This window comes from Hibiscus syriacus, unplaced genomic scaffold, assembly GCF_006381635.1.
Source record: "Hibiscus syriacus cultivar Baekdansim isolate YM2019G1 unplaced genomic scaffold, ASM638163v2 tig00009308_pilon, whole genome shotgun sequence".
NCBI classification, from domain to species: domain Eukaryota; kingdom Viridiplantae; phylum Streptophyta; class Magnoliopsida; order Malvales; family Malvaceae; genus Hibiscus; species Hibiscus syriacus.
The window spans coordinates 168,220-192,401 of record NW_024062194.1 but is presented as its reverse complement, the minus strand read 5'-3'; the positions used below and the strand labels follow the sequence as shown (position 1 = coordinate 192,401).

At 35.2% G+C, this 24,182-nt stretch overlaps 2 protein-coding genes and 1 pseudogene across 4 annotated transcripts; all 3 read right to left on the bottom strand.

Moving 5' to 3' along the window:
* Nucleotides 1–4,718: 4,718 nt before the first annotated feature.
* LOC120203234 lies at nt 4,719–8,722 on the bottom strand (annotated as a pseudogene).
* A 1,879-nt stretch (nt 8,723–10,601) lies between these two features.
* LOC120203201 (mechanosensitive ion channel protein 8-like) lies at nt 10,602–14,204 on the bottom strand. The gene is made up of 5 exons (XM_039203541.1): nt 12,637–14,204; nt 12,422–12,545; nt 11,465–11,758; nt 11,175–11,377; nt 10,602–10,902 (listed from the first exon to the last, which is right to left on the bottom strand). The coding sequence occupies exons 1-5, from the start codon at nt 14,202–14,204 to the stop codon at nt 10,602–10,604; spliced, it is 2,490 nt and encodes an 829-aa protein (XP_039059472.1).
* Nucleotides 14,205–17,057: 2,853 nt separating this feature from the next.
* LOC120203232 (serine/threonine-protein kinase STY46-like) lies at nt 17,058–23,941 on the bottom strand. Of its 3 annotated transcripts, XM_039203563.1 has the most exons (16): nt 23,723–23,941; nt 23,149–23,263; nt 21,949–22,040; nt 21,655–21,774; nt 21,254–21,308; nt 20,833–20,943; nt 20,440–20,490; nt 19,700–19,875; nt 19,511–19,618; nt 19,004–19,077; nt 18,691–18,866; nt 18,464–18,559; nt 17,801–17,881; nt 17,634–17,687; nt 17,357–17,491; nt 17,058–17,214 (listed from the first exon to the last, which is right to left on the bottom strand). In XM_039203563.1, exons 1-16 carry the CDS (start codon nt 23,908–23,910, stop codon nt 17,140–17,142), a joined length of 1,707 nt encoding a protein of 568 aa, XP_039059494.1. In that variant the 5' UTR covers nt 23,911–23,941; the 3' UTR covers nt 17,058–17,139. The 3 variants fall into 3 exon arrangements, with proteins under 3 accessions (XP_039059494.1, XP_039059495.1, XP_039059496.1); XM_039203564.1 differs by lacking the exon at nt 20,440–20,490; XM_039203565.1 differs by lacking the exon at nt 20,833–20,943.
* Nucleotides 23,942–24,182: the final 241 nt, after the last annotated feature.

Here is a 24,182-nt window from a genome sequence, read left to right as displayed (position 1 = left end):
AGGTGGAAGCCATCTTCTCGGTCGTGTCGGGAATTGGTAGAGCTTCTTCAAGGATCGTCTCAAGGTGGTTAAACCTTCTTAATGAGTTAGGCTCTGATACCAATTGTTGGGATTTTTGGAAGCTCGAAACGACAACCGGAACGATTTGCAAAGAGGGGTCGGAACGGTTTTGTGTTTAGGGAGTAAGGAGATTGAAAGATAGAGAATTGCACAGCGATTTATAGTGGTTCGACTTTCTCAAACAAAGTCTACGTCCACTACCTTAGCTCCTCACCAAGGATTTTCCAACAAATTCACTAATTTGTTCTTTCTTTTGAGGATAAAGAGTAACCTTACAAACTCCCTAGTTTTTCCGGGCTAAACTAGAACCTTTCCCTAGCTTTTACACGGGATAAGCTAGAACCTTTCCCCTTTACAAAAGGATAAAATAAGTAAACAAGAAAACCTCTCTAAGGTAGGATGAAAAATTCTTCTCTTGTGTTTGATTGCTTGGATAGTTGTTCTCTTACTTCTTCAAGTGTCCTCAGCTTGTATTTATAGCTTGGAATGAGTTTGAAGTCGTATATAGCCGTTGGGGATGTTTTGGAGCCGTTTGGGGATGATTTTTATACTCAAAATGGTTGCCCAGAATAGAGGGAATCGGTACCCCTTCATAGGGAATCGATACCCCTTCATAATATTCAAATATTATGACCGTTGGGCTGTTGAACAGGGGGGAATCGGTACCCCCTGGGGGGAATCGGTACCCCCTAGACATTCTGTTTTTCTCGGAGGCAAAAACCTGCAGGGGGGTATCTGTACCCCCTGGGGGGGTATCTGTACCCGGGGTATCTGTACCCCCTGAGGGGGAATCTATACCCCCTGGGCAATCTTGAAACCCCTTAAAATATTTTTGGCTCAAATCCGAATTTTAATTGATTTTGAATTATTTTTGAAACCTTTTAAAAACTTTGAATAAATTCAATTAAGTCCAAAAACATTTTTTAAATTCAATTCAAGTCCAAAAACCATTTTGCCTTAAATTGTTATATCGAAACATAGTTCAACAGTAATAAACAAACATATGTAATAAAAAAACTCATTAATTAATGAATATATTGAAGGACAACATGTTAAAGATTATAACATTATAAATAAATAAATGAAGATATAAAATCGTACGACATTCTTATGTAATGTCAGTCCTTATAGTAACCCTATTGCGGCGTTTGTAAAAAACTCCGCAAAATTACTTTCTGTTGCGGCGTTTGTATGATCAAACTCCACTATATATTAACACTATTGCGGTGTTTATGTATAAACGCGCAAAAGGTCAGGTCTATAGCGGCGTTTTTGGATACAAACGCTGCTAAATACCTTTGTTTATATAAGATTAACAGATTTTAAATATTTAATTTATGTTCTATATAAACTAACTTTACTATCATGTAGTTTTATCTAATTAACAACAACCAGACATTTTAATTAAAACATAAGTTATGCATAAAAGTACTTAACAACAAAATACATTAAAATTTACAAACATTAAAGTTATGCAAAAACAGTCTTCACCATATTGTTCACTAGAATTTAGTTGTGCTCCTTCGTGGGGAAAGGACGTAGGAAAGCTGTTTTCCTTGTTTGACGATGTATCATTAAGTTTTTCCTCCGTGTAAACTCTATATGGAGATACACTTCATCCATTTCACTAAATAAATCTCCAACCTCTGGTTCACCAAGAAGACTCATTGCGCGCTTCAGTGCTTCACTTAAAACAGATAAAGACCTTCCACCTACAGTATCAAACTTGATTGGAAGTGGCTTGCGAACAGAATCAAACATTAAAAAAAATTAAATAGATGATAGAAACGTTTACTTGGAGTAACAGTTGAGGCAACGTCGTCTTCATTGAGGATAAATACTGCTTTTGCAATTGAAGATTCTTTCAATGCCACAGAGTTACCAAATTCGGTTCTAAGCATCAGGTATTTATCCACTCCTCTATCATCGTTCTCAATAAACTTTGAACATCCTACATGCGTGCGAGCTATGAAATTTTAGAGTACAAAATTAAAATATAGCGGCAGAAACTTTCACCGATTATTACCTTCAATTATGAGATCGGCCATGGAAGGATTTGGAGCAATATGAGTTCCTTTCGGGTCATTATCGAGTTTCGACGGCAAGCTCGGACCCATAGTCTCCCAACGATAATTTGATCCATTGTTAGAGCAAATATGCTAGGTGGACATTCCAACGATAATTTCCCTTATTCAAGGCAACACCTGCTGTTTGTACCAGAACCATTTTTTCAAGTTTTCAAAAGGTATTATTTTCCTATTCGAAAACTATTACTTTTCTATTCGAAAGCAAAAAACATTGCTCCCAAGCAGTAAACCAGTAAAACAGTATGTATATATATTGTTTTCCTATTCGAATGCTATTATTGTTCTAAATTACGTTAGTTTTCAGGGTTTTACCCATTTTCAGAATACAAACAAAAAGTAAATGAAAAAGTTAAGTAGTGAGAGAATGGATCAAACCGTGCAATCGTCAGATAAATGTTCGCCGGTGAGAGGGCCGATTTGGTCACGGGACATACAGAATACGACTTTGCTTGGAATCGTGTGAGCGCCGTTGTTGTACCATAGAAATCCCTTTTGAAGATAACAACGTTGAAATGATTTTAGGGATTGGGAAGAAGAAAAGGGTGGAGCATATATTTATCTTTTAGTGGCGTTTTTACATAAAAATGCCACTACAATACATGTTTTTGCGGCGTTTTTAAAATAAACGCCACTATTGATTAGGTTTGCTGTAGCGTTTTCCCAAAACGACACTATAAACAACCATATTGCGGCATTTTTACTACAAACGCCGCTATATTAATACTCTATAGCAGTGTTTAATGAAAAAACGCCACTATAAATATTCCTTTTGCGGCGTTTGTTTGATAAACGCCGGTAATTTATCACTCTATAGCGTCCTTTGTATCACAAACACCACTATATACAATATTGTTGCGACGTTTTTTCATAAACGCCGCTAAAGTACTACTATTTTACGGCGTTTGTTGAGAAAACGCCACTATAAAAACTATATTACGGCGTTTTTGCTATAAACGCCACCAAATTACCACTCAACTGCGGTGTTTTTTGGAAAAACGCCGCTAAAGTATCAATTTGTGGCGTTTTAATTGTAAATGTCGCTATATCCCCGAAATTTGTGGCGTTTGTTCTCCAAACACCGCTACAGAACACTTTTGTTGTAGTGTGATTTGACTGGTTGACAGATATCATTGATGTGATTTGTACATTTCAGGTTAACTCCATATTCTTATAGATCAACACAAATCGTAAATGCTCTGAATCTATGTTTCTCCCTTATCAGCTCAAATTACCAAGAATTCTCTTAGAACCTAATGCCTAAAATGCCTCTGATTTCTTGAATAATGGAATTACTCCTGTCATATCTGAAAACACAAGTAACTCAGATGCAAAGGATTCTGAATACCTTTCTGATTTCATAGGGCCTTCGAAAAATATTTGAATACTATATGATCCTGATAAATCACATTCGGAATAACTGATGATCATGTCAGCTAATGAACTCTTTCGATAGTGATTCTAACTTCCGACATTCTATCGATATATTGAGGATCCGTGTTTCCCCTGCCTGATAAGATTATCAGGTACCTCCGAATGATATATGGAATCTCTAGTGTGTTCCCTGACCACACAGATGTTTTCTCTTATTTCTATTCTAATCTCTGATCACTGCTCTGATTTATGGTATCTCTGTTTGCTGACTGAAATTATTTTTATACGGGTTACTCTGGGACTCTGATATGACTGAAGACTCTGGCAGGTTCAGTCGTTACTGGTAATTCCTTGAATAGGTTTAACACCGACTGGTAATTCCTTATGGACCTAATGCGACCCTTGGGTAGGTTCTGCGGCCTTGAGAATCTTTCTTGGGTAGGCTCTCAGGCCCCAAGGTGCTCTTTTAGGTTATGCAGTTCTGGGGAACTATATATGGCGTTCGGTTGGAGAGATTACTATGATTTTTTAAAATACGTTTTAAACTGCTACTGTTTTAAAAAGATTTGTACATTTTCACTGGTTTTGTGGGAACACACTAGACACCCTATTCTGATCTCCTGAACCCAGTCATCTGAAACATTTCCTATGAACTGAAAGTTTATTGTCTTGTACTATCTGAGATATCAGTGGAACCTCAGCTCGGCATAAAAGTCTGTAGATGTCTGAATCAAAAAGGAAATATATATTTATCTGTTATATGCATGCATTTTAGCATCATTTAGTAGTATTGTATCACTGAGCTTTCCAAATCTCACTTTGTTACTTACCTTTTCAGGTTAAAAGGATTGAATCAGTGCAACTATCGATATCGATAAGAGAGTTCAACCGACGTTGCTTGTGGAGTACGGTGCATATGTTTAGGGGCATGTATATTGTATTTTATTTTTATATCCGAGTGAAATTTATTTTATTTTTAAATATTGTTAAAAATCACTGTTTTGTTTATAAATTATTTTATGAGTTTAGATGTTTTAACAAAAAATTTAAATTTTATAGTATTTTTACGGTGGGTCGTTCCGGTGACCCTAATGTGACACCCCTGATCGGATCAGATCACCCACGTCGGTCTGTAGGTGTTACAAAACCAGTGAAAGGTCATGTGCTACTACTGATAAGTAAATGAAATAAACAGAGTAGAAGAACCCCATGCATGAGGAAAAAAAGTCGAATATTATAAAAGCAGCAGTAAACACAAATTTGTAAAACTCCACCCGGTTTAGGTTTTATGTTATTTACAATTTCTAGTCATAGTTACCACAGCATAACCATTCAACTAAAAGAGTCCTCTGGACCATTCCCTCCATCAATCCGAAGCGTCGTCGCTGTTGGAATTGAATGCCAATATAAGATCTAGAAGTTCTCTGCCTACTGTCGATGCATTTTCTTCATTCTGTTCTGGGCTAGTCCCTTGTCTTTGTAATGAAAAAAAGTGCAGCATCAGGTCATGCGGTGTCATTTGTCGATACATCCAGCCCCGAGGTTTTGGTTTGAACTGGACACAGAAAGTGCAAAATTTAAATCATTAATTGTCAGTATCATCATAACAGCCAAGAGAATTTTTAGCATGCATTGCTTTCATCATCGTTATCACCATCATCATTACAATCACTATCATCACCACCCTCAACATCTTCACTGTTGTAATCATCACCATCATTGTTGTCTTCGACATCATCATCATCATCAATGTCATCATAAACATCAAGATAATCATCAGAGTCATCTTCCTCCACACCCTCATCATCAGAGTCATCTTCCTCCCAACCCTCATCATCAGAATACTCAACAATACCACCACCAGAAAAGTCATCATCATTGTCGTCGTCGTCGTCATCATCATCTTCGTAGAATGCAGAAAAGGGCAACAAATGAAAGAGGCCACGTTTTGAAACCTTTTGCAAAGAAGTAATGGCAGAGAGATCAGCTCCTCTACTTCTCATGCATCTTTAGAATGGATATTGTCATTTCCAACCAATCCGTGGGAATTTAGACAATAAAAAATAGCAAGCTAATGTTGGCACTAATTACCAACTTTCCTTCTTGTCAGATTTCTCATTTCTTAACTTTCACAGAAAGCTAGGAGAACATGAGTATTTTATAGTGAAAGAAAGGATGGACTAAAGAGATTAAACAAATTTATCTCAAAGGACAACTAAACAAAAACTGTCATTGGATCTTAGCTCACTACGTTTTGTAACAGGCATTTGGGATGTTTCCACTGTTTTATCCTAGTGTCAATAACCATGGTGCTAAAGAAGAATGCATTTCAAGTCTTAAGCTACCTTATTTATAACCCAAACAGTAATACCAGCACTGCTGCAGCTGCTGCTATTGTCATTATTATCACAATGCAAGAGATTAGGACAAGGCATACCTGTTCAATGTTTGTTGGAAGCACAGCTTTATCAATAGCCTTTGGAGTCCATATCTTGATGTCGTTTTCAATTCCACTGCTAGCCAGAACTGCAGTATGAGGATGAGACTCGATACAGTTGACCACATGTTTATCTGCTTTCATAACACGAACAAGCTCTCCACCTTTTTTCTTCCAAATAAATATTCGACCACAGTCGGATCCACTAACCACATACTCAGAGTTGGGTCCAAAGAAGCTCACACCCTTCACCGTCTCACAATTTCTATGTCCCTTATAAACTTGAGGAATAGCTTTTCATCAGCTTCCATAGCAGAGTGGTCAGGTCCCACTTCACTTGCTTCACTACATGCATAGGATGGAGAAGGAAGAACTGGATTGGGGCCCAATCCCATATCTTGGGTAAAGAGATAAATGAACTCATAACTGTAGGAAACAAGAAGCTCACTCTGATCTGAAAAGGCCAAGCCAGTTATACCAACTTGATCGTCACCAATCAAATGAGGGGGGCAAAAATAATCTGTAGGCTGACCAAAATCAGTTGAGCCATCCCACTTATATTTGCGAATATCATAAAGGCGAGTATACTCATCTGATCCAGCAACTGCGAAGAGATTTGGGTTCCTTGGATCAATTGAAATAGTATTGAGAGGAACAACCGGCATGTAAGCCTTGCTATCATCAATTGGATGACATGTAAAAAGTTTTGTAGCTGCTGAAGTTCTAAGATCAATCTGAACGGCAAAGTATAAAAGGGCTCTATAAGTCAGCTATGCAAAAGTACAGACAAAAATCAGGTTATAGAAGCTAGATCATCATAGAACAAATCAGATTATAATATCCAGATCAACATAGAAGAATAAGAATAATATGAGAATGGAGTTGACATTATATTCATTTATATAAGACACCGCTATTATACAGCCGGTAGCCATTTCATAAGAACAACGGGTCTAGAAAAAGTAGGGGGGAAATCAATTGCAGACAATCTGACATTAGAATTGATCTTCTCAAAACTTTACCCAATTCAGCCACATATGACTGAATAAAGTTTTAAAACACAACTCACACGCTGCACTAGTCCATCTTGACCACAAGTGTAAAAAATATGAGGGCTTCCTGGTTCAATGGCCAATTTATGAGCTTGTCCCTCGTGTCTGGCCAGCAGACTAGTTTCAACACCACGCTCCAACAGTTGAGCATATCGAACCTACAATTAGGAAACAGTCCTTAGTTAGAATAAGTATTCCTCAATTTACTATATAGTGGTCTTTGCTTAAGCACATGCTACATATTAGCTTCTCACTCCTTAGAACTTTTTTTAAAAAAACTTTTGGTACTCCAAGCCTCATTTTCCTTCATAAATTAAGAGACAAAAAGTCATTGATGCAATAATGGTCATCCGGGAGGCAAATAAAATTTTTGCAGTTTAACAGAAAATTTTAGGACTTTGTTGGTTATCACCACCTACAATATAACAGAAGAATCTACAATTTATCCTACAGATTTAAAAAAAATGCTGCATGCCTAAATAAGCAGTTCACCTGTCCATCTGCAGCACAGGTAATCAAGCTACAATCATCTGCGTAAGGCATGAATTTTGCTTGGAATACGTTGCTCACATGACCTGACTGGAAAGTAAGCTTGGCATGCCCAGTTTGCCAATCCCATAGTATAATCCTCTTGTCATCGGAGCCGGAGACTAAAATGTTACCATCAGCATTAAAGCTCACAGTGTTCACACAACCTCGATGCTTTTCAGTTTCTTGAAAATTTCAAATCGGAGCACAAGATCCTGGGACATAAACCAATTAACAAATCAAAACCTAATATAACATGGGACTTTGTAAAGGATATAAATTTGTGACTTCAACTTTTCACACATTTTTCCACTACTTACAAGCCAAAACAGTGCGATAAGCATATCCATTCATTCAACACACAAAGCCACCAAATGTACAATCTAAGTTTCTCAGTAAAATATGAGATATTATATAAGATAAAAATAATTGCATTTAAAAAATGCTGGGGGTTTGAATTTAACTTTTAAATATAAATTTCCAAAATATTTATTTATTTATTCAGCTTCAAGAGAACATTGAAAGCAAGAGATCAATTTTTTTAACAAAATCATTCTAAAAGAACACATTTTTATGATTACTCCATTGTTTGTCACCCATCATTGAGTTTTTCGAATCCAGATCAATGGTAGCTATAAATACACAAATCAAGTAGAATCCACCCACCCATCAATCAAAGATAACCAAAATCAAACACAGCAATTTATGTAGTTCGTGTTACCCAGTTTCAATTTCATCAACAAATAAGCTGTAATAATTAACCCACTGAAAACAATAGGAAGATACCACAAATATTGACAAGTTTTGTGCGAAAAGGGGATCAGACCTCGGACGCAGCAAGCCGGTGGGCGAATTTCCTATTTGAAAGTTCCCCGACTTCCCGTTGCCAAACATCAACCACCGCCGTATCGACACTCGCCCTTGGCCTTTTACTACCCATCGCCGATTTAAGGGGAAAAATTGGAGAATTATTTGATATAAAGAAAAACAAAGATTAAATTCAATCAATTTCTCAATCAATGTCAAAACAAGTTAAAGGAATGGGCTTTTTTATGTTGTTAATGACTCACTGAATCGGAGCGAGTCCATAGAGAGAGAGAGAATAAAAAAGGAGAATGAAACCGGCGGAAGGTTCTTTCTCTTTCCGTAGATTTATGGGTTTACTGAGATTACTCGATTTCACGTAGGTTCGAGTGTTCGAGTGAAGCCCAAGGGAGGGGGCTATAATCCACTATTGGCGTTCCTCAATTTTATATGTTTTTTTTTTGGGAAGAATCTTGATGTTCAACTATGGTTTGCACGTGGCATTGGTTTGCACGTGGCATTCGTCAGCGTATCTAGCTTTGGTATAATCATAAAAAATTGCTTAAACTATACATCTTTTATTGTTTAGGTACTTAAGTTTTTTTTTGTCAAAGTAAGTGTCTAATATTTTTGACGTTATCATTTTAAATGTTTAATCAGTTACAACCGTTAAAAAAGTCAGTTAAATTTAGTCAATCAACCAATATTTGACATATGACCTAATTTTTAATAGCATTTACATTTTTTAAAAAATAACATTCATAAATTTTGAAAAAAAATCTTGATTTTTTTTATTTTACACAAAACATTTTAAAATCATAGAATTTTAACTCATAAATCTTTAAAATCCTAATTCTCTAATCAAGTTTCAAGGATTTAGACGACAATAATAGAATGATCGATAATAGGAGTCCGATGACAACGATGATAATTGGCGACAAGAAAAATTCGAATGTCGATGAACAGTTGAATATATAGCGACGTTATCTTAATGAGAACGCATGGAGTTTAAGCAGAATGAAAAGGAATTTGACACATTAACGAATAATTGACGAACAGTTAAGCAAAATGCAATCGGGGAACATTTGGGTGCTAGCTTTCTAGGAATTTGGAGAAATTTTACGGTGCAACACCTTTTATATATGGTTAAAGAAAGACGCTACCGGTTTTGTTATTATTTTTATAATAAAACTGGTAAAAAATTACCTAAAATTATTATTTCGACCGATTTTGTTATTTTGTTAATTACCGGTATTGGTAAACGCGGTAGAAAACCCGGTAGAAAAAATAATATTTTATGTAGCACTTTACCGGATATGTTACCAAAACTGGTAAAGCGTCCAATAATAACAAAACCGGTAGAAATAATAATGTTTCTAATAATTTTTTACCAGTTTTATTAAAAAAATAATAACAAAACCTATAACGCATTTTTTAGTCATATATTAAGGCTGCCGCAGGTGATCATTTCCCAGGAATTTGAGCAAAGGAATTTAAGGTGAGAAAAAGTTTACAGGGAGGCTATCAATACCTGAAGTTTTATGGGGGTGATGTTGGATTCGACGAACGAAATAAATGTGTAAAGTAATCAATAATCTTCCAATGTATATCGTCAAGATGATCTACCTACATAATTGTATAGGCCTTGAATGAAATTTCTACGTCGTCAACCTCTTGCACAGGCATGAAAAGAAGAAGAATTTTTTCACCATCGATGAGCCAGTGTACACGAGCACAGTGCCTCCAATACTAGTAGTGAGTCTGTTGATAATCAAAGATCTTTTGAAATATTGATTTCAATCCTCTAGATACTGAAATCTAGCGTCTAATATTGATATTTAAAAACCTTTCCACGCTTACATTTTAGATGATGAAAATATTTTAATTAAGTCCTTAGTAAAAATTTTAAAAATCAATTAACTCATTGTAAATTTTTTTAATTCAATTTAGCCCCAGTTAGTTGAAAAGATAATTAATTTTGACCATTATATAGTGGTTGATAAATTTTGATCAATTTGTAGTATGGTATTACATATCATTATCTTATTAATCTTTTGTAAGTTAATAATCAAAATTGATCGATCAACTGTCAAAAAACAAGTTCACCGACATTTAAAGTATTTGGAGAGGAGGGAGTTTGATGTCGTCCCAGTCTACACTAACACATATTTCACTATTAATGTTAATTCTAGAAATAAAATATTTAACCTTATCGTGTTAGCACAATTAATTTGATCACCCTAAATGTTTTAATCTTGACCGTCAATCGATTTTGTGTTCGGAAGTTTCGGCGGTGGTCCATGTGGAAGGGAAACGAGAGGAGGTAGGCAAGTTGCAGACGTTGATGTCAACGGGAAACAAACGGTATTGAATGTCGAATTCTTTGAAGATGTTGACCATTTCTTCAGCCAGTCGAGATCTCCTTTCCAACCTCTCCCCTATGTCTTGGTAGTTCATTTTATGAGTCACCCAAAGTGCCAATTTCATCCGGTTCAATTTGTCCAGATCTTTTACCACGATCATTGGATCAGAACACCAATGATCCTTCCGGTTAACAATATAACTGCAAACAAAACAAAAATATATTCATGTTATCACCGCGATCTGACATCATAGATGATATGATGAACAAGGTTTACGTAATAAATAGATCAGTTGACGTGATATTTTTTTCAATGATGACGTGATATTACCTCATCGCGGAATATTAACATCACTATTAATTTTTTAACGACGGATGATTGACGTTAGATATGATTTTGAAAAAAAAAATATTGAGCGACCAAAACCAAACTAAAGGAATAGGTATCGTTTACCCAATAAGTTTTCACGTACTTTATTATTCTTTGCTTTACGAGAGCAATCTTTTCGACCGGAGTAGCAACGTGGACCACGAACTCAATCAGATCAAGCATGTCTGGACTTCGATAAAAGTTGCCTATAGGCGTCGTTGAAAGAACACTGTTGGGAAACACCGTCTTCATGTTGTCGTATCTCAAGAAAACAGTAGTCAAAATGTTCATCTCTTCCACCACAAGCTAAAACAACCACCAATGCATGTTTAGATCACATGTTATAAACACACAAAAAATGATTCAACGAATGGTGTTAAATTTGTATTGTACCTGCACTCCGTTGATCTCACACCGATCGCCGACGTCGAAAGGGTGAATGATGAACAAGAAGATTATGGATTCGAAGATGGTTCTGCAGGTGTTCCCGAAGATGAAGGCTGCGAGGACCAGCTGGGAACTGAAGAGTACGATAAGCTCTGAGGAAGCGATTTCCAGAACCACAAGCCATATTACGAGTATAATGGTCCCGACAATGACGTTTATGATCTTGTGAAGCTTGTTTACTGCTGTCTTTGTGTCGTTTAGGGTCAAGGCAAGGGCTTTTCGTTCTCTGTAGGCATTCAACTGAAACGAATAGCTAAAGTTAATCATACTTTACAAGTTAATTGCTCGATCTTTTAATAAATTATCAATACTTTACATTCATCCCTGGTTAGGTTATCATTAGTTCTTGGGACTTGAACTATTTTTGTTAATGGTCTTATATAGAATGATGGTAGTTGCAGGCCATTTTTTCCCCGGATTGGACGTAGAATCATTATGGTAGTGATATAAAGAAAAGAAAAAAAAATGATAGGAGTCAGAAGATGATGATAAGTGGGTCTGGGGTTGAAGTTCTTGTCTCTCAGCTTCGTTTGTAGGGGTATATATATATATATTCCTGACAGTCTTAGAATTGATGACTACTGATGGATTTACAGGTAGATAAATTTAACTGTGAGATAGTAGATTAGTTGGTGATGAAATTGACAACAGTGGTGTCAAGGTACTATAGCCAAGTATATGAAGTGGGGGTTATCTTTGGGTGAGCCTTAAGATATCTCAGGGAAAACTCTAGAAGTTTCGGATCTCTTGTACAGACGAATGACATTGGAAATGTAATTTACTGAGGAGATACAATAATGTTCAATTATATTAAAAAGATTTTGATGCATTTTAAAAATAAGTAGGTGTTTATCTTGTATCATGTCCCAATATGTAGACGTAGGGAGCAATATAGATTGTTACCACCCAATTCTTCAAGGACTTTTTGCTTATTCTCCCGTGCTCATAGGCGTCTTCAAAGGTAGCCATTGTTCTTAAAGCTTCGTCTTCTCCCATAAACCTCATCAAATCCTCCAAGTAGATAAATCTATCAACCAAAACAAGTTACAACAAGAGTGTTCCTAAACAAGTTCAATTTGATCGACTTCATTTTGTAAACTAAACCAATAATTACTTACTTCGACCCACGGCGAGCCACATTGTGGAAAATCTTCTTGGCAGCCGCCGTTGCTTCATGTTCACTTCTGATCTGTTTCACCGAATCATCCTCCATAACTTGTTCATCCAATGTCGTCAGTGTCCCGTGTCGGACCATCTTCATCAACCTCTTCATGTTCCAAGCCGAGATGTTCTCTTGATTGAGCTTATGTACATGTTCTAATGCGATCCCGACATCCTCTTTCTTCGACGAACCTTGTTGAGAAAGTGTTTTCAACCTGGTGAATGTTTTCTTCAACATCCCACTACTCTGTTGTGGGAAGGCATCGTCGCGAAGATCCGAAGGCACGGTTGCACCGGCATTCTGCAACTTTCTGATCTCGGCTGCGGTTCTTTCATCTTCTTCTTCCATCCTTCGGGCTTCGATTACCGGAGAACCCGAGAGCGTCGCGATCACATATTGGTTGAACAATGTATCTTGAATCCTATCGAAATAAGTACTGACATGAAAAGATGAAGCCATTACTTTTACTAGCAGTGTCTTGAGTAACCACAAACACGTGCTCACCAACAAGCATATAAGGATTTTGGAAACAAATTGAAGCAATATGCTTTTCCTCTCCACTTCCTTGTCAAACAAGAAACGCCATGCCAGAAGAACTAGGGCTAACCATAAGCAATTCTGGACCGGTTTTCTTAAACCATATACGAAATACAGCATCCTTTTCCTTAAAAAGAAGTTCATCTCGATGAAGAAGACAAGGATTCGGATCCCCCAACCCGAAACCAATCGTCCACAGATCAAAACCAGCAAGAACACTAACCATTTCCATAGAGCAAGCTCCCATAGGTCAATTACTTTCAGTGAAGGGATGAATAAGCTGCATAGCAAAGCCGCAACAATAACAAAAAGACTCACCAATTGAACCCAAGTGAATGCATCAAGATTGGTTTTCCTGAATTCATCAGGCAAAACATCATCTGCAAAAGGGTCATCTTCTTCTTCGTATTCCGATCCTTTCCCGAGCATACCGGAGTAACCAGACTTAAGCTGACCGGATTTTCCTAACAAACCGGACATCAATTGTACCTCTTCCTCTGACCTGTCTATAAGCCTCGACTTGGTACTCTTCATTCCTAGCAAACCCGATTTTCCGATGAGGGATAGAGGAGCCGACGCATTCGATACGCGTCTGGACTGATCGTTGGTCTGATCATTTACTATTCCGTCTTGTTGTTGCGTTTGGGTGTTGAAACTCACGCCTCCGGTTTCGAAAGAAACGTTTCTAGGGTCTCGGGCTAAGGACGGGTCGCGTTTAAGGTCGTCTAACTCTAACCCCATCTCTGATGTAATCTCGTTGCTGTTGTTCCTTCTGTTCATGAGATGATCGTTCATTTTCTTCCACGTCGGTGATTCCTCCCCCGCTTGCCACCCTTTCTTGTACTCGAAGCTACCGTTACCGCCGTTGTTCCTCTCTCCCCTGTCGCTCCAAAACTCTAAATTAGATTGCCTAAAACTTGGATCTTGGTTCAAATCTCTGTTGCTGCCCGTCCTGGATTCTGCTATCGGATCACGGTCACCATCCATGGCGACTAGTGCTTCCTCGTGGCTATCGAAATCAGATAGAATCGGAAGCTCTTCGGTTCTATATTTAGTGCTGCCTATTCTGCTTGCTTTCAAGTTCTTGGACGAGTTTGACAACGATAAGGCCTTCGGGTTTCATTAAGACATTGATGGTTCATTTTCAATGAAGGCCATGAATGCAATGGATGCATTGCAGCGATAGAGAAAAAAGTTTTCAGATTCTTCAATATTAAACGTGGGGTTTGGGACCTCTTAAGATATTGAGGGTGTACTTGAAAAAAATGTGTTAATTGTAACATATCAACAATGGAGAGCGGCGGAGAAAGAGAGGATGGATATGAAGATAGAGTAAAAGGTGGCGTTGAAGACGACAAAGACAGAAAATGCATGGTCACTCCGTTATTGCTAATTATAAGACTAAATATAGGTAAGACATTTGGCCAATCAAATATGTCTAGTTTCCATTTTTCTTCGCTCAAATTGAAATAATAGTATTTTTTAAAGGGTAAACTATAGTAGATATTATTGAATTTTAGGTGATACATCGATGATATCATTAAATTTTAATTGTTTTTTTCTTCAATTATAACATTGAATCATAAAAATCCAAACTATGCGATGACATGAATAAAAAGTCATCATTTTGGTGTGACTATTTATGTCCAAAACGATGTCCAAAACGATGTTGCTTTAAACATTGAATTTTAGAGATGTATCAATAGTGGTAAAACTTTTAAATGATTCACTTTTATGCGATAAACTTTTTAGCCACCTCTCAAAAATCGACGAAATTAAACAAAACAAATATCAGTTTTAAGATCACTTTTATGCGATAAACTTTTTAGCTACCTCTCAAAATCGACGAAATTAAACAAAATAAATATCAATTTTAAGAGTTTGGCAGCTTTGTATGATTCAAGAAATTTAAGATATTTGTTAGAAAATTCGAATTATAAAAAATATTATTTCAAAAAGACGAACAACATACCTCAATTTTAGATGAACTTTCATTGATTTTGAGTAGGTTTTGTGAAAAATCAATTGATGAGAAAAAAGAGGAGCTAAATGTGAATACTTTGATATCAAAGCAATACATCCATAAAGTTTTTACTATTATTAATAATACATCCATAAAGTTGAATGCTTAAAACAATGTCATTTTGGGCATCAATAACCACACCAAAACAACATTATTTTTGTCTACATCATCACATTGATAGAAAAATTTGTCAATGTCATCGTGTCGCTAAAATTAAGGGCTCAATGCTATAATTGAAGTCAGAACTAAAGTTCAATATTATAATTGAAGCAATTGAAAGTTTAGTGGTACAAACCATGGATCACCTAAAGAAAAGTGGTATACAAACAATCAATTACTCTTATAGAACACGATGATAAATCCTAAAAAAAAATACCCATAGTAAACACTTATGTAAATTAATTAATCAATACATCTAAAAATATGTCCTTAATATTTGATTAAATAATTGTTTTAAACTTTCTAGCATCTTAACTCTCAACGTTTTATTTCCGGACAAAAGATCCTTCAATTGATGAAAACTCTTGGTTATTAAACGATCAACGTCCCAAAATAAAAAAAAATTGTCCTAAAGTGAAATTTTGAGGGTTAAAATACTCCAAACAAAAAGAATAAGGGTTAAAATACCTATTTAGTCAAATATTAGAGATATTTTTATCTTAAAATAAAATATTAAGAACTAAAGTACTCTAAAAAAATAAAAATCAAAATGACTATTTAATCAAAGTTGATAATATTATTTTAACATTATATATCATTTTATTATCAACAAAGCTGTTACATTTGAAATCTCTATTTTAAACAAACAAGAACCATATTTTTATAGAATAAAAAATTCGGTTGCATCTTCCTAGTCTTTCTTTTACCTAAATATGACTAAAAAATAATACCTAAAATAATGCTTATTTTAAATTATTTTCTGAATTAATATTTTTTTTATGTAAAACGGATCACGTGAAAAATATTTTTCAGAAAAAACATTTTTTACGAAATAACTTCTGTTAATGTAATAAAAGTCTATAAGAACTTTTATTGAGCTGAAATGAAAGAAGAAAAAAGAGAGGACAAAAATATAGAAAATTATATAAATCTTATTTAAAAAGAATAAGTACACATGGTATCTGGGAAAGTCACGTATTTACATATGCATGTGTCTAGGTCAAACAATGACAATGCACGTATATTAATGTTATCTTCAATCACTCAATTAATATTAATTAAAAAAACTATATTTAAATACTTAAAGAAATAGTATATTTTGTTGTATAAGATCAAACATATTGATTTTAAACTATAAAAGAAATATATTTTGAGCTTAATCGCACGAAGTCTAAAACTTTGTCCGAATGGAGGGACAGATGTAAATTTTACTGTTCTTTCCCAAAAGAATATGTGTCACTAAAAATGTAAGTGATGTGAATAACTTTTAATAATTTATTATTTATAAACTAAATACTATATATGAGTAAAAGATAGTAAAAAAGTCAACCGAACGACAAAAGTTAAATATATTAACAAAACAAAAATAAAAAAGTTGTTTTAAAAGAAGAAAATATAAATGGGATGGAACAAAATGCATATCGAGTCTACATTTTACAATGATTTAATGCGGATTTCACAGCTCCGAAAAGGGTCAATTGTTATAAGAGGAAAACTCACACTGAACCTGAAACTTCTCCCATAGATCATGCAATTACTGTATTCAATAAGATTAACAAGTCGAACGGCGATATCTACAAAATGCAACCTTTTCCTTTTATCTCGGGATGGAAGTGGCTGGCAGAAGGATTGACATAGTTGTAGATAACCTTAAATCGTGAATAAAAAAAAACTGTACAATGCTGATGAAAATGCTGGTAATTAAAAAGCTTTATGTGCAGGTTCTAAACATATCTGTCTTCAATGGTGGCCTCTTCTAAGGACGGAGAAAAATCCTCCCAAAGATCTACGTCGTTCCTCGCCTTCATCTCCTACCTGTTTTACAGATTCATCCGGTGTTAAAATTGATATCGATGCTCATATTTCATCATTTGTATTCACAAACTGGAAGCTCGCTATCCAGATTGTGCTATCGAAAGGGAAAACAGAAGGGAGTGCATGAACTGTATTCACAAACCTCCTTGGCAATTTGCTGTAAAATCTCTATAATTTCAGCAAAATCGGGTCTTAGTGACGGATCTTGTTGCCAGCATCTCTCGAGCAGTTCGGTGAGCTTTGAGTTAGTGTGCTTTGGAATTGTAGGACGTAGACCCTAGAATCAATATGAATAAAAAAAAGTCATCACTGTTGGTCTAAGCACTACAAAAATAAACCTCCATCGACTTTTTCATTTTTCATGACAAATTCTATAACCTGTTCTCTTTTAGGATAAATGATAGAGACAGAAGACATACCTTTTGAACCACTCCAACAGCCGCTTGTAATGGGGTTAAGAACTCATATGGAATCTGAAAATGCAACAAAAGCAAGTAAGCACAGGAGCCAACCAACGAACCAAAACAAACCGGCAGGCATCTTCATGTAGAAGTATTCCGAACATATCAAAGAAAAGAGAAAATACCTTTCCAGTTAACAATTCCCATAGTACAATTCCAAAACTAAAAACATCAGCCTTGTGATCATATGGCTTGTGTTCAATAACCTTCAATATAAAAGCAAGATGAACAATCAATTAGAGAAGGAATGATAATCTCAACTCAAATGGATCAATGTTATTATCGATTACTTAAAGATGAAAATAAAACCAAGAATGAATAAGGAGAGCTAACTGATCAAGTTACAAGCCTCTTTTCCTTTCTAGTCACAATAAAGAAACACAAGTGAAAACAACAAGGCAAATAAACCAATTCCTCAACGTTCCTTTAAGAAAACATATTATTTGTCTTTTCAAAATATCTCACATCTAGGAGAAAAAATTATGAACTTAAAATTACCAACAAAATGTAACTAAATTCTTCGCATAGCGTTAAACTAGGGTTAAGAAAGCAAGTGAAGAAAAATTGAATCATGGACTCATGGTTCATCAATGACTTCAGTTCTCTAATTAACTTTTACTGGAAATTAACTGACTGGATCAGCAAGCTTCATTAAGCCAAACCACATTTCTAGAACATGATACACTGCTTATCATGTCGTATCCTTTTTTATAATTCGTGGGACACCCAAAGGTGAGTTAGGGATATTCATGAAACAGTTTCGAACAGCTTTGGAAATAAGACCTCACCTCAGGAGCCATCCATCTATATGTCCCGGTTTCGGCTGTCATAACTCCAGATTGAGTTTTCACTCTAGCAACCCCAAAATCAGCAACCTTAACCACCTGTAATGCAAAGCCTTTCTTAGAATTTGACCACAATAAATTGTTCCCAAGCAAGATTTCAGAAATGGAGCAACTAGGGACAAGCTTAAGTCAATTCGATGTATAAACTTTAGCAATTTTAATCATCTTACTTCATTTTCATCCATTAGCAGATTGGCAGCCTTCAAATCCCTATGGATTATATTATTTTGGTGCAAGTAGTCCATTCCTTTAGAAACATCTATTGCAACTTTAAGCAAAGTAGGAAGCTTGAAAACACCCTTGTGTTTGTGAAGGTAGTCATATACACTTCCACCAGACATAAATTCTGCAGAGAGAAAAGACGGAAAGAAAACATTAGCATTTTCTTTCAGTTATAAAAGAATAACCAAGTGAGAAAGATCAATAATCATAAATTTCACTTTCATCAAGTTAATAAAGACAACTTAAGAATCAGTACGGTACCTGTTATAATAAACAAGTTTGGCGGCTTGGTACATGCACCAATAAATTTTACAACATTCTTATGTCGAACTTTCCTGCAAATTTGAAGGAAAATTGTTGATGAGCGGAATAGATTATTCCTGGAACTAAGAAGCATTCCATTTTTGATAAAATATAAAATCTGCAGATTTTGTGATGTTAGAATTAAAAGTTAGAAAACTGTTCAAGGACATTAAACCCAAACTGACTACTTGCTAATGCACATTAGCATATGAATGTCACTGATTTTCTTTCTCTGAAGTATATGAAGTATAAAAAATAGAAAAACACTGCAATTGGAGAAGCCCGACACTATCAGTTGATAAACGATATAGCATTAAACAGGAAACAAAGATACCCCACTTCTTATTTTAATATTCGTCAAATTGGGAAAAGTTGGGGAAAACCCCAACTTTACATCTTTTTTCTTTGAGTAAGGTGGATGGGTGGGAGAACAAGTTAGAATCATTGAGACATTTCAGCGCAAACCTCATGATAAAAACTTCCTGCGCAAACTCTTTCTGCATATCAGTATTTATACGCTCAGGCTTGAGGACCTTAATAACCACTTCCTGACTACAGTAAGTACCTTTAAACCTGATACATATAAAAGGGAAAAATAACAATTATATTAAAGCTTAAGAAAAACCTCCATAAGAAAGTAATTAATTCACTTACAGATCCCCATATGACCCAGATGCAACTTTATTCCCAAACTTCACGTGTCTAGGATCAATTTCCCAAACATCAGTCCCATCATTAGGAATTGCCACTTGATTCTGATCACCATTGATCCCCATTTTCCCATTGTCCTTCCTAGCAGAAAAGGAATGCAGCTTCAGCCAAGATTGCTTCTGCAGAAAACCCATTGAAAGAAAAGAAAACTGAATTTGAGTTGCTCATACTGTAAGCCAATCTTTTAGCTAATAATTAAATTTCACAATAGAAAAGTTCATTTTTCTATAAACATTAAGCATTTCAGCATTTATGTTATACCAATCACTTATCGGCAGCGAGCATGGAATACATCCAAAGAGCTTATGCAGATTAGAGGACAAACATTAATCAATTAAGATTTGAGGTCCATTATCAAACTACTTAGAACTAGTTGACCATGGACCAGATATAAACCTCCAGTGAAGAGCAACAAAAGGGTCTAATGATGCACGAAAATAAACAATTTAGAATGATATCTTAAACTTGGAAACGTTTCAAGTAATAGAAAGTCCTATTTACAGCTGAATAATTTTGCAGTGCTCGACTTCAAAAGCTATAGAAAGCAATCAAAATCAAATAGCTCAAACATTTTATTAAATTGGACTCTCCAGACAGACACACAGAAAGAAAGAGAGAGAGAGAGAGAGAGAGAGAGACGGACAGAGAGATAGAAAACATCCAAAAACATCATAAGTGATTACCTCAACTTTTAAGACTTCCTTTTCTAAAGCATCTTTAAGCTGCTCTGTTTCCTGACAAATTCATATCACAAGTATGTCAAGCAAGTTCTAGAAATATTATAATTTTCTGATAGATATAAGTTTAAATTACAGTAAGCACTAATGCAGTTCACTGAATGAAAGTTTAGCATTAGTATCAAGAAAAAAATTGCCCTCTATGTTAACAAATGAAAGTATTCACAAATTGAGGAAATTGGCAGCTTATAATATTTTTTAAGCATTTGAAAAAAGTTATATTGACAGATAAACATAAAATACTAAGGAAAAAATTATCATGAGAGCTGTTATTTATAATTCTAGTCAAATGGTCATTGTACAAAGAAATTTTCCATAAGATGTTATAATGAAATGTACCTCATAAGGCCAACCATCTACAACAAAAACATCTAAGGAGTAACCATCAACGGTGGAAAATGCATGCGCTTCCTGGATGTTTAAGCCAATATCAGCAAGCAATGCAGTCAACTGCAAGTATTTCACAAGCAAGATCCAATGGAATGAGAAACAATATTGAATTGTAAATATCTGAAAAGATGTGTGTCTCACATATAAAGGACCCTCCAGTGAAGAATTCAAGGTATATCACAAGAAAAATGACTAGCCTGAGAACAGCGTAAACTTTCAGGAACTTAGATGGAATCTAAGATGCTTCTTTATCTATAATTTTATTCCAAAATAATTTAAGACCATCCAAGTTCTTAAAGAAACAACTTCAGAAGAACAAGATGAAATTTTTTTTTTGCGTTTCTAATTTGACAAACAAAACTATATGTACCTGACTGAGAAGTTTTGGTTTGTCTTCTGCTGAAAATGTAATTTCATGCATGGGGCTGCATCAGCAACAATTAGAAAATAATGTAAATTTCACCATCTAACTGGATAGAAAATATAAAGAATGGCACAAGTATAAGTCTTTGAACAAAAAAAAAGATGGAAAAAAGTTGAATATGTTGATAGATGTCGTCGTCACTTGAACACGAAAAGACACCTAAACATGGCTCTAAGGTAAGAAGCTTGAACTTTTACAAGAGCTTGTCAATGGACTCCTGATTATTTAATCAAATAATATATAATATTAAAAAACAATAAGAAAACTCAAAGTATCACAAACTTAACCAAAATCTTGGTAGGAACAGTCAACTCCTGACGAAGGACATTTTAAGACATGATAAATACCGTGAAAAATGTGAATTGCCATGTACAGAGCTATCTCCATCTTCATCTTGAGATTTATTTGATTCAAGTGCAAGGGATTCAAGATTGGGGGATGAGCCAAAGGCAGGAGGTGGATGTATGCTGACAATCCAAAAGCCAGCTAAAATTGTCAGCATTGACACCAACAATAGTCAAGATGCAAAATGAACAACAAAAATACTGAAAGGGAAATATCAGAAGGTATCCGCCCCCACGCATGTTTTTATTAAATTAATGCATGTACATCATGGATGGTAAAGTTTTTCAAAAGCAAACCTCTGTCTTATAGAGTGTTTTGGAGAACATTGAGCAGATTCCCCACTCATGGGATTTGAAACAGCTGAATTCCCATCAGAAGCAGATTGGACCTACAAAAGAAGGAAACCATCATGGTGCGTTTGACTATAAACAAAAGTTTACAACTAAGTACCAGAACATTTGAAAACAAATACAGAGCCAGGACCTATCAGTTATGACATTTAAATAACATATTCAGAACTTGTATGTTTAGATGAACCGCAAGAAGCACAGATGATATGCCCAGTGATGGGTAAAAAACAATCTAAATAGAAGAAATTTCTGGAAAATTTATCCATTGGAGAGTGAGAGAGATACATTTACAAAAAATGTTGAACTGCCAAGGAGCTACACATGGTTCAAGTTTACAATGTGACATAAAGGAATGATAAAATGTCAACGAAATCGTTTAAATTGAACTGCTAATGGTGTTGATTATGCATATTATATCAAATAAAATGTTTTCCAATTAGTTCGCCTCATAACCTCATTGATAATTTCTGGCCCAAATAAAGAAGCAGGACAGGACAGGACAATCGCGATAGCAAGTGCAATCCTCGACTAAATATGCATTTAGTGACAACAATAATTTAATGCTGTGCACTAAGTTTTGGAATGTTATAGAAGGGAGAATCTAAAATTGGGATAAACACCAAAATAAGTCTAACAGTGTCAATATGCAATTGAAGATTATCATGTTAAAGAGCATTCTAAGCTTCACAAGAATCTCTCTTTCTCTCCTACGATTACTTCTATCATGAAAAGAAGATACAGCACAAAGATTGATCTCCATGATGTGAAATGCAGCAATTTCACACAAAGAGACCGAATAAGCCAGATTCAGCCAACTAAGTTCGAGACAGAGATCAACTTGACTACAGTAACAACTACAGGCAAAAGAACATTTACACTAGCTATGGATATTTGGGAAATCCAGTCAAACTTAATGTCTTAAACAGCTAGGTGCTTAGAACTGGAACCAGAAAACTTTCAATTTCCTAGGTCTGATGAGGCCAGGTACACCAAATAGCATGATTCATGACAGTAACCCATACAGATCCTATCATTCTAAAGATTTAACAAAGAAATATAAAAAAATTAACTTGTACTAAAAGAGTAAAGCAAATCATAGAGCCTTGTTATGAAATTGAAACCTAAGAAAAAAAAAGAACAAATCACTTGCACGAGACAAACTTCCATTGCCGGTCTGTTGGCAGGATCATGAGCTAAATGCAGTAATCTTTTGTGCATAAGAACATCTTCTGCCCTTTCCACGTTCACATCCAACGCATAGCTGCAATGAGTAAACTTGAGCTTAATTAAAACAATTATCGATCAGTTCAAAACAAAATGAAAAAAAGATGAATCAAATCTGCCTCACTCTACTTGTTTCTGATCTTATAGGAAACAAGCCAATAATCAACAAGAACCATAAAGAATCAAAATAAAAATAAAACTACACAAGAAATTTCATATTAAGCCTTACTTATTTAGACAAAAAATTAAGACAAGCAGTTCCCAACTCAAAAAGTTAAATGCGAAGAACAAAATCCAAATAGATAAAAGGAAATATAAAGATGAACCTCCTAGCTGAGATTCAGTATCACGATCTTTTTTTATATTTGTTAAAATAAAATATCATATCAGATACAGAAATAAGGAAAAATATATATGTAGAAATGTTACTAGTATGGTAGCTTATGCATGCAAAAAAATTGCAGAAGAAAAAGGCAAAATGTAATAAATGATATACCGAGCAGGGAGTCGATTGAAGTGAGCCCAAAGCTCGTCATCGAAATCAGGCCGATTAGTCTCTTGCATGTCGGATTCACGTAGCCGCCGGAGCACCTCATTGTAAACCTCGAGCTTTTGCCGCTGTTGTCGTCTCTGCAACGGTGACAAATCGTTCGCTTTGCTCACGCAACTCTCGTTATCCTCCATCACCGTTTAAAAGAAAATAACAAAGCAAAGAAAGTGAAGGCAATAAATTACAAGGCAAAAGCAAAAAAGGAAGACAAGGAAAGGAAAGGCGTGAATGTGATGATGTTTCTGCATTTCGTTTACGTTGAGTTTATGTGGGAAAAAACCGTAGATTTAACAAAACTGCTATTTATCTCTTATAAAAAAATTATTTTCTTTCGTGAAACAAACGTGATGATCAAGATAATATAAGTAATTCTTACTTGTTTTAATATACTATTAAAAAATACGTT

Excerpts from the sequence above, each read along its gene's own strand:
- LOC120203201 (XM_039203541.1), bottom strand. The coding sequence starts at position 14,204 with ATGGATGGTGACCGTGATCCGATAGCAGAATCCAGGACGGGCAGCAAC. Across the intron at positions 11,759-12,421 it reads AGTCCTTGAAGAATTGGGTG|TTGAATGCCTACAGAGAACG; the intron begins GTAACAATCTAT and ends TATTCGTTTCAG. Across the intron at positions 11,378-11,464 it reads GTGAGATCAACGGAGTGCAG|CTTGTGGTGGAAGAGATGAA; the intron begins GTACAATACAAA and ends TGGTTGTTTTAG.
- LOC120203232 (XM_039203563.1), bottom strand. The coding sequence starts at position 23,910 with ATGGAGGATAACGAGAGTTGCGTGAGCAAAGCGAACGATTTGTCACCG. Across the intron at positions 20,944-21,253 it reads AACCAAAACTTCTCAGTCAG|TTGACTGCATTGCTTGCTGA; the intron begins GTACATATAGTT and ends AAATACTTGCAG. Across the intron at positions 17,492-17,633 it reads CTGTTGGAGTGGTTCAAAAG|GGTCTACGTCCTACAATTCC; the intron begins GTATGTCTTCTG and ends TATTGATTCTAG.